The 12,645-nt window shown below is 37.1% G+C and overlaps 1 protein-coding gene across 1 annotated transcript in view; it reads right to left on the reverse strand.

Moving 5' to 3' along the window:
- Positions 1 to 372: 372 nt before the first annotated feature.
- The window catches only part of LOC308514334 (uncharacterized protein C3orf20-like), a 38,096-nt gene continuing 25,823 nt past the window's right edge, over positions 373 to 12,645 (reverse strand). The window contains exons 5-6 of the mRNA XM_081084459.1: positions 4,976 to 5,118; positions 373 to 544 (exon numbers count right to left, since the gene is read on the reverse strand). Of these exons, the coding sequence (XP_080940585.1) occupies positions 499 to 544; positions 4,976 to 5,118 (189 nt within the window). The 3' untranslated portion in view covers positions 373 to 498. The remainder of the gene's footprint in view (positions 545 to 4,975; positions 5,119 to 12,645) is intronic.

A 12,645-nucleotide genomic window follows, 5' to 3' on the forward strand; every position in this document is an offset into this window, starting at 1 on the left:
ATTTTGTTGTCTTTGTTTTCTAATAGTTCTAATTTCTCCGGTTTATATTACTGCTTGCTTAAGTGTGCCTTTTTCCATCCTCATAGTTCCCCTTCTAGTCTGCTTGGTTTTGAAAACAAGGTGGCTAAGACTGCTAGAATAATGTAGGAAGTAAGAGTAAATTGACTCAGTAAAGACCCAAAAAACTGGATTATACTAAGTGCATGAATTTTGTAACATCTATTACTTTAGTACCTATTTCATTTCTATCCTGAAAATAAGTGAAGTTACAATCAGTACCTTTTCTCAAAGTAGAAGAGCTTTCATTGTACAAAAAGAACCATTTTGTTTTTATACTTTACCTTCTCTGTATTTTTATCCTCTAATTTTTTTATTCCTATTAAAACCAGTCCATTCAAGTGACCATTTTCTACAGTACTTTCTCTTTGATCTGAAAATCATATGCTGCTAAGAATTTCTGTGGTGAGGTTTTTTTTTAATGTTGTTTAATTTTTATTTTTAGAGAAGTAAATCTTCATTTCCAAAACATGAAGTAGGTTGAGCCCTGGAAAATAAGAAAACTTTTATTATTGATATCACAGAAGACAATATCTTTATTTTCATACAATTAATTGTATGTTAAAATCTTGCCAAAAGTTATCAATGTTAGAATGATACTTACAGATATTTGAATGACTGAATTCCCAGTGTCATTCTATATTTTGCATGTTTAAATTATTATTTAATGTGTTAAGTAATCAAGCATGATAATTTCTCTCTTGAATGAAAAATAAATATGAATGTGCATGTTATAATGTTTGTAAGTAAAATTCAAATCTGTCTAGAAGGGGGTATTCTAGCATCTAACAACTTAGTTTTACCAACAGGCCGATTGTGTTTTAGTAATCATATGTTAAAAACAGTCTGCTTATTTTATGGTCGTGCCCCATAGTCAGCTTTCCATTATTCATGCTATTGGAAGGGAATTATGGCACAACAGTTATTAAAAAACAGATAATCTAAACAGTTTCTTGAGTTGAGACTGCTATTACAGAATAGGTAGTCAGATGCCAAACTTGGATTGGTGGTACAAGGAGAAAATTTCTCCTTAAAGTATAGTTATGGGATAAAAGTGATTGTACTCATTGTAATTGCTTAAACCAAAAAAAAGAAAAAGAAAATGGATATGAATACAAGATCCACATAATCCACATATACAAAAACTTAGCATGAATGAGTTGATTTTATGAATATCCTAAAATGTGTGATGAATTAAAGTGCAAATGGTATTTTTAATGCTATATTTTAACTGTCAGCAGTTAAATTTGTTTCTTTCATTCCCATTTACTGAATTCCATTTGGCACATATCAAACATGTTATTGCAATAGGACAGTGTTTAACTTGTGTGTACTTCTAATTGCACTTTAAAAGTGGGTATATTCTATGAAATATTATTGTAGAAATAGATATTTCCTCTCATGTTTGTATCTTAAGTTTCTCAAAATATATTACTATAAGTTTATTCTTTTATAATATCCTTTTCCTCCCAAGAAAGTTTTAAATTAACTCCATTTCTTAAAGAATTTTCTGCACTTATATTATACCAACCTGTAGTACCTTCTATTCATACTATGACTTAAGTAATGCTCACTCAGGCACAGGAGTAACATTCTGATTCACATAATAAAAGTGGTAAAGCTTTTAAAAATGGCAACATGCAGAAAGCCCCAGAACTGTTCCTTAAAAGGTTGGCATGTGGTCCTCAGACAGCCCTGAAGGTCCACATGAGTGAAAAGCCTAGACGTCTGAGCTGAAAGCACTCCCAAGGAGTTTGGTTTTGTTTGGGTTTGTTCTAGGTATGGTCCCAGGGATCCCAGATCAAACCAGGCCCCTGGGCCTATCCTAGAACCAACCTAAACTCGCGCATCATTCCTGGACCATCAAGAGTATGAAGACTGAAGATAACCTGAGGTTTCTGAGACATCCTACATCATCAGGACTCACTTTTTTGTATGTGTGCCTACATTTTAGCAAGAATTGATTGGTTAATCCTTCTAAAATTAAAGGGATGGGAATGGATAACAAAATAAAGCATTACTAGACATTGACATAGTAATTTGTCACAATAGAAAAGTGATATGTAATATTGTTAATAATTGCCAATGAGGAAAACTGTACTTGTAGCTTTTATTATTGGATTGGATCTCTATTTTTAGGCTAAGCAACTTAGCCACCAAAAGACATTCTCTCCCAAATTAATTATTTGTTTTTGTTTTTCTCAGAGTTTCTACTCAGTATCAGTCTTATTTAACTAATTGTTCATAGTTTCTGAAGGATTGGTCTTTGCCTCTGGCTCCAGTGCTAGTAATTTTAAACTCTTATTTTGGAGACTGCCTTTTTCTTTTACTCTTTTGAATCTACCACATTGCTTTAAACTCGCTTTTTGAGGTTCAGATCTGGAAAGAAACTTAGCATCATTTGTAGACACACCATCCCTTGTGGGATGCATTGTAGGCTGCATTGCAGAATCTGCTGTTGTTGATGAAAACAAGCTAGGATAATAGAGTGGAAATAGGCTAATACGTCACATTTTACAAAGGTATTTTGTCAAATAGTATGTTCCTTGATTTTTCATTCCCTGCTACTCTGGATTTTTAAAGTATTCTGACCTCGTTGACTCATTGCATGGTCTTACATCAAAACTGTGACATTGCTATAGCCACATACATGTTTTTGTTTAATTTGGAGGACAGGGTGTTGGAAAAGGATTGAAATGGCTCCAAATCCAAAGGGTTATGATACACATTGAAAATGTATACTTTGGGTAATACTGGCATTTCTATAGGTTTAGACCCTGTTTGAAATAACTGCTGACTAATCAAGGACTCCACATGTGAAAGGAGCTAAAAAATGTACTATTCGTCCAAGCCCAGTCACATCAGAAAAATTGGGTCAGTGGTTATTCTTTAAAATAGGACTGGCTCATTCTGAAGAACTCAACCCTATAATTAGTTCTGTACTACATTCATTACAGAGATGCTTCATCCCATGAATTCTATTATTTTTTGCCTGGTAAATTGTGTGTATATATATATTTTCACTCTTCTTTCTCATGTTTTCCTTTTTGCACAGTGTTTTCCTATTTGCATAAATCAAAACACTATACATGTTACTATGTGTATGTTTCTTTTGATAAAACAGACTGGATGGAATGATCTTTGGATTTTAATTCCTTTTAAATCCATGTGATTTAAATGCTCTGTCTTATAAATTCACTTTTAATTTATACTTTAATTCTTCTCATTCATCTTTATCTAATGAACTATGTATAATTACATAGGTGAGCCTTATATATGGATTCATGTAGAATTTATAACTTTTTGTATTCACCTAAATACGAAAATATTGTAACATCAGTAATCTTGTATCAATGCACGGATCTGTGAGCATATTTAACTTTATTTCTTAACATAGTCAGAAGTGTGTGAACCCATCTTATGTGTGTGTACAATGTGCTCTCAGTGTGTGGGGGCCTTTGCACTCTCTCTTTTAACATTGTTAAATATGAACCCTGCAAATGGGAAAGTTATGAACCGTCTTAGAGTTCAGGCTTGTTAACCCAGTAAGTTTCTAAAGTCGGCCTTCACTTCATATACTTTGGGAGTGTTAGGTATTTTCTTTTAATATAATTTGAGAATATTCTTTCAGAGATATTTTAATTTTTACTTTTTGACTACTTATGTTTTATATAGAACTACTTTACTCGCCCTTCCTGAAAACTTGAAATTATAATTTTTAACACAATACTTTCTTTGATAGATTTATGTATTTTATTCTATTTCATTTTTGTCAGCTCTTTTAAAATACTTTATAAGAACCCAATAGTAGGTTTGTATATGTCTGTATTATTTTTGTTCCTCCTAAGCTTAAGAAGACCCTAATAAAATCTGTACTTCTTTGTATCTTTTTTTGTGTGTACCATTTTTATTCTGGTGTTTGCAACATGAATTAGCCAAAGGTGAAATTCTTTGTCTCTTTCTTCTGTCCCTATTTTTCTTCTATTACTGTTTTTCAGAATTTGTTAATACACCCATAGAAGACAGCAGTTGTCTAAGAAAGCCCTATATTCATTAGTCTAAGTTTTGTTTGGTCATTTACATGCTTCACATGATAATTTATCAGAGTGAAAGCAGCCAATTAAGTTTAAAAGCAACATTTTCACCCTTTAGAGCAGTGGTTCTCAACCTTCCTAATGCCGCGACCCTTTAATACAGTTCCTCATGTTGTGGTGACCCCCAACCATAAGATTATTTTCGTTGCTACTTCATAACTAATTTTGCTACTGTTATGAATCATAATGTAAATATCTGATATGCAGGATGTATTTTCATTGTTACAAATTGAACATAATTAAAGCATAGTGATTAATCAAAAAAACAATATGTAATTATATATGTGTTTTCCGATGGTCTTAGGCGACCCCTGTGAAAGGGTCGTTCAACCCCCAAAGGAGTTGCGACCCACAGGTTGAGAACCGATGCTTTAGAGTGTCTGTCAGCCATTGGGTACATTCTCATTGTGAGGACCCCACCCATGCACTAGGCCTCTAGTTGTTGTTATATTTGTTAACTTAGATGACCTCCCTGACAGAAAAGACATATAGAATGAAGAAGAAAGTTAACATCCATAAAGTCATACTCTGTGCTATGCAATTGAAGGAATTATTGGTTTGACTCCTTCTAAGCTTAGCTTAACAGTCTTGGGAACATTTGCTGGTTAATAAGAAAGTGGTTTCCTTGAACTGAACTTTTAAATAAATAAGCTACCTCTTTCCAGAAAAGATTTGAGGCAAGGGATAAATACTTATAAAGGCAAAAGTAAGTTTGAGGTAAAGAAAAATCACTCATAAAGGCAAAAGTAAATCCCAATTAGCCCTTGTCTGGGATTTACTCATTAAAAGTGTAAGATAAGGTAGAACGTGCGTAGTTACTCTACCGGATTCTGAAGTCACTGGGTAGGAAATATCCCATATGATAATCACCCCTTGTCTTCACAATTTGCTTCTGAAGGTCTTTAGCAGATGTGCTGTAACCATTGAAAATAAAGTTGGCAAATAGTAATTTTCCTTGGATGTACATCTATAAAAATTTAAAGAACATTTTTAGAATCTCATCAAATGAAAATTAGTCCTATTTATTTAAAGGTGTTTTTCTATGCATTTATTTTCCTAAGTCACCATATAGGACACATTCACACATACAGAACACACACAAATCCTAATTATCACTTCAAACAGCATAATCTTCTCAGTCTGCATTTAGTTTCATTATCGGACTCCCATAAAAATTCAATTAAAAGGGCAGTTAATTCCTCTGTGCGTCGTTTATTCACATATTAAAACTTCATTTCTTGAGACATTCTCCCCCATGCCACTGTGCCCAATGCTTAGATTCCCTATTACTCATGAAGTTGGTGTGAGAATCTTTTTACAAAAGCACTTGGTAAACTGAAAAGATATTCTTTTCTAGATATTCTTTTCTTTTCTTTTCTGTCGGTTGTATCTGGTTGACTGTGATGAGAGATTAAATATTTAAACCGCACCAGTTATACCATTGTTCCAGGAATTAAGTGGAATTGAAAGACTTTCCCAAACAACTCAAACCAAGCAAACAGAACCTGACCAAATATTGGTGACCAAATATTGACCTAATGACGAAATAAAAGCAAAGGGATTCTAACTACCCTCTAAAGCACTTACCACTTAACCTTAATGAAATGTCCCAAAATGCATCTGGACAAAAACTCTTTTAGCTGAGATTAGAAAGGGAGTATGTTGAGACCAAAATTCTCTCCTAGCAATCCTAAAGTCTCACTTATGGTAAAAACAAAGAGAAGACCATTTTCTACCCTACCTACCGAGGCATATATCCCAATGCTGCCAATAGGAACTTTATTTTCCCCATTTTGAACTATGAGTCAAGAAACCCAGGTTAAAAAAAAAAAAAAACAGGTTCAAATCTCACCTCCTCCCTATGGTTGTGGGATCTCCTTGAAGCCTGTTTCCTTTTATGTGGGAACAGCAACTTCACCTCAGAGGACTGTCACCAGGACCCAAGGAATTAGTTATGTGAAAAGGTATGAATCTCAGAAGATATTCCTTTCCTTTTGGGCCTCCAATATTTATCTTTTTGGGGAATTCCTGCCTTGTAGAAAAGCTTGGGGCCCTGTCAAAGGCTGGGACAAAGACTTGGTTGATAAGTGAAATAGACAAAGCAACGTGAGAGAGGTTTGGCATTCCTGTTGGAGAGAAAGGTGAGGGTTTAGTCACTCAGTCAAAACGGTGCATGGTATGGCAAAAGTAGGTTTACAATGGCAAGTGCTCAAAATAGCTTATTCTTGTATTACTTATTCATTAAGGTATTTTACATATGAACAACTGTAAACCTAATTTGCCACACCCTGTATTTATTGGCAGGCTACTTTTTTTCTAGGCACTGGGATGCAGGGACTCTGCCCATTTGTTCATTTCTGCATCCCAGTGCAGTAGATGGATACGAGGCTAAGTAGTGAGGAATGCTATGCACCAAGTAAAGCAGGATAAGAAATGGAGTGCGAAACAGGCTCTTTTAGATAGAACAGGCCACTGAGCGGGTGACCTTTGCCTAGAGACCTGGTTATGCGGGAGAATAAACCATGCACCTGTCCAGTGAACAACCAGCAAAGTGAGCACCATGTGTAAAGGCTCTGAGGGGGAACAACAAAGAGGCTAGAGCTGTGGAAGCCAATGGGAAAGTGGAGGTGAAGTAAGCCAGGGGCCAGATTACATGAAGTTTTGTGGTCCATAGAAAGGATCCCAGATTGGCTTTTTTCTGTTTAAATATAGTTGTATTGATTTCAGAGAGGAAGGGAGAAGGAGAGAGAAACATCAATGATGAGAGAGAATCATTGATTGGCTGCCTCCTGCATGGGCTGCCTCCTGCACATCCTCCTACTGTGGGCATGTGCCCTGACTGGAAATCGAACCGTGACCTCCTGGTTCATGGATCCATGCTCAATCACTGAGCCACACCAGCCAGGTTTGATCCCCAGTGTGGGGCATTCAGGAGGCAGCTGATAAATGATCCTCTCTCATCATTGATGTTTCTATCTCTCCCTCTTCCTTTCTCTCTGAAATAAATTATATCCTATATTATAAAAAGCCTGTGGTCGTGAGGCCCTCATGCCATAACGACCGATCACCAGGAGGCTGCATGTGTAGCAGGCGCATGCGGGTGAGCAGAGACTTTACACTGCGTCCCGCGAGCGCTGGCAGAGATTTGACCAAGAGATGCATCAGGGGAGTCCCGTGGCGCCAGTGAGGGCTTGACGCTGCGTCCCCACCGGTGCCAGCGGGTCTGGGTCTCACACAATTTCGAGGTGCATGTGGGTGCCCAGGGACTTGACTCTGGGTCTCGCAGAGCCGGCAGGACTTGACGCTGTGTCCTGTGGGCACCGGCCCAGACTCTAACAGGAGGGAGGAGGGAGCCAGATACCTGCACCCAGGACTTGGCAAATAGCAATATTAAAATATTTCTTCTAATTGATTCCCTTTCAATGTGCACAAATTAGTGCACCGGGCCACTAGAGAGAGTGTGTGTGTGTGTGTGTGTGTGTGTGTCCTTTTTTTTAATAGATACTTAGGGTTGACTTAGATCTACTGAATGAGGATCTCCAGGGGATGAGGCTTGTAGTTCCTAAAGAGCTCCACAGGTGGACAACAGGTTTAAGGATTACTGATTTAGGAAAAGGTAAAGTGAAGAGAGAGGGAAAGGCTGTGGCTCAGGTATAACAAAAACAATAGACCAGGGGCTCAGCATAGAACCCATTAAACCATTTCTACACACACACACACGCACACACACACACACACACACACACACACCATTGCACCACCACTTTACCACTACCTTCACTAGTCAAAGTCCTAAACCAGTGATAGCGAACCTATGACATGCGTGTCAGAGGTGATACGTGAGCTCATTTTTTTGGTTGATTTTTCTTTGTTAAATGGCATTTAAATATATAAAATAAATATCAAAAATATAAATCTTTTTTTTACTATGGTTGCAAATATCAAAAAATTTCTATATGTGACACGGCACCAGAGTTAAGTTAGGGTTTTTCAAAATGCTGACACGCCAAGCTCAAAAGGTTCGCCATCACTGTCCTAAACAATGAGCTCCATACCCGCGTGTGAATAGCTTGTACAATGTTTTTGATTTACCAATAGTTTCTGTATACACATTCTCATTTGAACAAACATTTTCATTTGAAGATACATTCTCACAACAAACAGATAAATTAAATTAAATCTGGCCATTAAATTCAGATCTGGTTAATATGCCAACTCAATCCTCACAACATCCCAACAGTGGTGTTTTTCTCCCCAGTTTACAGATGAGGAGATTGAGGCCAGCCACAAGACGAGGATCTGGGATGCAAACTCAAGTTTCTGACCCCAAAGTTTATGCTCTCATTTCATAAAAAAAACACACACAAAAAAACCCCCATTGATCTTTATGCTGCTTCATTTTTTTAAAAATGACTACTAAACTAGGTTAGCGTTTAAAGCACAGAACCACTCCAATTTTCCCAGAAAGGATAAGAATCATCAATCTCAGCCAGATTTTCATACTTCCTTGGTAGGTACTGGTTTTGCTCCCAGAGTCTGTCATAAGACTTTCTTAGGGATGCAGGCAGAAGCAACGGAAGGCTCCTGTTCAAATATGCCTCTAAAATCAGAACCTGGAAATGGGACAATAAGGTGATTGGTTGCCCCCACCTCCAATCACCTCCAATCACCAGTAGGCACTTGGGTCTATAGGTCCAAGGCTCAGGTGAGAAGTCTGGACTGATGTTGGAGATATGGGTGTCAACAGCATACAGGGATAGTTCCCGGATCTGTGGGAAAGAATGAATGTGTGGAGAGGTACACTGAGGAATGCCAACATTCCGGGGTGGGGTGGGAAGGCTCAACTGGAAACATTCTCTTAAATATCTTGACCCCTGCATAATCCAGATCAAAATAATTAATGTTCCTGTTTACATTTCATTGTTTCTCTTTCTGGTTTTTAGTGAGGAGAAAAACTTATAAGTCCTATGTTCTTTAATTCAACACTGCCTACAAATTATTATTGGAGCAAGCCACAGAGGGGATTGGGACTGGGAGAGACCCATTAAAAGCATCTGTACTTCCTGCTTATGAGCAAAAGCCCAGATGATACGCTGTTTGTATCACTAGATCTATGGAATATTAAGAGCGATACTGAAAAAGGGTTCGGCAGCTAAATTATAGGGAATGTGAACAAAATTAATTTGAACAAAATTAAACAGATCTCTTCTAAGAAAAAAGATTATGAATATTTACATATAAGCTACCATAAAGTTTATACTTATTCCATGGCTTCTTATGATGAAGTTGAGTTTCTCAGGCTATTTGCTACAAAGAGCAAAGAGCTTTCTGGTGATACACAAAGATTTTTTGTAAAGGTTCCAAGGAATGTTGACTTGTATTCTTGAGATCATAAATATTTATAATTAGAAATTACATTTGTTAAAATGTTTATTTACTTAAAAATATAAACTACATTTGTATAAGAGATTTTTACCCACCAAATTTGAGATAATTAGCTTCACCAACTTTATTCTGTAGTTTCTCTAGCCTCTAATTGGTGCCTAGATTTTTTTTTTAATCAGAAAGCACCTAGACCTTTTGTCTAGACATTTTCACATCTTATAGGCTTGTTTTTTGTTGCTGTTTTTTTATCCTTACCGGAGGATATGTAGAAAGAGAGGAAGGGGGAGAGAGAAACATTGATGTGAGAGAGAAACATTGATCAGTTGCCTTCTGTATAGACCATGACTGGGGCTCGAACCCACAATCTAGGTGTATGCCATGACTAGGAATCCAACCCACAGTCTTTCAGCTTACAGGATGATGCTCCAGCCAACTGAGCCACACCGGCCAGGGCACAGGCTTGTATTTTAATAAGCCTGGCAGCTCTAACATTTGTTTTTGAAAAGTGTAGTAAATGTCAGTTTTTTCCTACCACTTGTCCAAAGATGTATCTTTTCCATAAGTGTTGGCCCATTGGGGTGGGACCCCAATAGAAATCCTGAATGACTTCCTCCTCAGAACATGCATTTTTCTGTTAACTATTAGAGTTGGAAGGTACCTAGACATCATCTAATCCAGTCCCCTTGCTTTACAGATAAACAAATTGAGGACTAGAAAGGTTAATTATCTGTGGTCACCCAACAAGTCAGGTATTTATATCTTTCCTACACTGCCTCCCCACTTCTTTTTTATTGTTGTTATTGTGGTAAAATATACACGATTAAATTGATCACTTTAGTCATTTTAAAGTGTACAGTTCAGTGGCATTAAGCACATTCACATTGTTGTGCAACCACCACCATCATCCATCTCCAGAACTTTTTCATCATCATCAACTGAAACTCTGTGTGTACCCTTGAAGCAAGAACACCACATGCTCACCTCCTCCAACCCCTGCTAACCACTATTTTGTTTTCTGTCTAGGGATCTGACTATTCTAGGTACCTCACATTGTTAGGGCAAAAATAGAATATTGGGGACTAGCTATAGTTATATAAAATATTAAGCATGCTCGATTAACAGTGATTTCGTTGTTTTGATTAAGAGAGGACATTCTAACCTGGCAGGGAGTTGTAGGCCCCTGGGACCTGGGAGTCAACCTTGGAATGTGGTCCCTTCTCATTCAAGAACTATCCAATATCATTAAAATTAACAACCTTGTTTTCCAAACAATGGAATCCCACCCCAACCCGCATTGCCTACTTCCCCATACCTGTAATTCCTACTTCCCCATGTAATCTTTGTCCTACCCAATATAAGCAGCTGGCTATGGGGGATTACAGATTATATTTTTGTGGATTACCTGCTGCTCTCCCATACTGCTGGCAGTGTAATAAAAAGTAGGAATAAAAGCTCATATATGTTTCAACCCTGTCTCTGCTTAATTGGCTCAAGTAGTGACAGGCAACTAGGACCCATTGGTTGTCCGGTTTCAACATGAGTGAGATCATACAGTATTTATCCTTTTGTGTCTCACTTATTTCACATAGCATAATTTCTTTAAGGTTCATCCATGTTACAGCATGTATTAGAATTTCATTCCTTTTTAAGGCCAAGTAGGTATTTCACTGTATGTATACACCACATTTTGTTTATCCATTCATCCGTTGATGGATATTTGGATTGTTTTCTACCTTTTTAATATTGTGACTAATTTTGCTATGAAACAAACATCTGTTCCAGTCCCTGCTTTCCAGGAGTGGAATTGCTGGATTATATGATAATTTTATCTACTTTTAGTTTTTCTTTTTTTTTGAGAAAACACCATACTGTTTTCCAAAATATTGGTATCGCTTTACGTTCCCTCTCCTTATTTCTGATATGCAGTAGAAAGAGTGCAGGATTGGAAGTTGCCAACCCAATCCCAGGTTGGTTAGCTACGTATCTTTATAAGCCACTTCACCTCTCAAACTCAGCCTCACCAGTCAGGAAGAGGTAACTGACCTCTGACCTCACAAAATTGTTACAAGATTTCAATAAAATGAAATAGACTGAATGCTTGATAGATGAAAACAGGTTCTTTAATGGAAGTTATTATTAGTCATTTATTCTAAATTTGAGTTAAATCCAATGTAAAAGGAGAAAACCAAGAGCTGTTTGAAAGGAAAGAGTACACTAAAGAAATGTAATATCTAACAGAAGACTTAGATCAAAATGCTTGTGGTTACAGTTTGTCATAAGTAGTCCCCTGCTGCCTGGGTGTGGTAGATAAGGACCAGATAGGCCTTGAAGTGTCTCAAGAGCAGAGGGAAGTCACTCACAGCCTAAGGGCTTCACATTCTGGCTTTTATGGTCTTTTGTTTTTTGTTTTTCAATGTCAGTGTGAATCCCAGGGAATGAGAGCCTGTCCCATCTGTGTGCATGTGTGCTGCCAGACAACCTATTTGTATTTCTAACCTCAGAACTCAAGTAGAACTGCCTAAGAAAATACTTCAGCTTTAGTGTATTTTTAAATATAAAAACAAAAAGCAAACCTTCGTGCCCTTGCTGGTCTGGCTTAGTGCATAGAGCATCGGCCTAAGGACTGAAGGGTCCCAGGTTCGATTCCGGTCAAGGGCACATGCCCGGGTTGCGGGCTTGAACCCCAGTGGGGGGCATGCAGGAGGCAGCTGATGAATGATTCTCTCTCTCATCACTGATGTTTGTATCTCTCTCTCCTTTCCCTTCAAATATATATATATATATATATATATATATATATATATATATATATACCTTTGTTATGGTAAGTGTAATAAATATAACTGTGCTAACTTATCAGCACAAATAGGTCAGACTACATAATATAAAATATAGCAAAGGAGGAAAAAATTTTACATGCTAAAAAAGTTTTGGGGTAAATTGGTAATAGTATGGTAAATTGGTAATATTATGGTAAATTGGTAATCTTATGTTAGTCTTTCATCTGATTTAAAAGAATTTGGAACAGAGTCTCGCCTTAATATGACTTTATTACTCATTATATAACAGAGTCCCAATATTCTGAATCATTGTCCTCTTTATCTGGGAA

The sequence above is a fragment of the Myotis nattereri genome, assembly GCF_964212035.1.
Source record: "Myotis nattereri genome assembly, chromosome: 2".
NCBI classification, from domain to species: domain Eukaryota; kingdom Metazoa; phylum Chordata; class Mammalia; order Chiroptera; family Vespertilionidae; genus Myotis; species Myotis nattereri.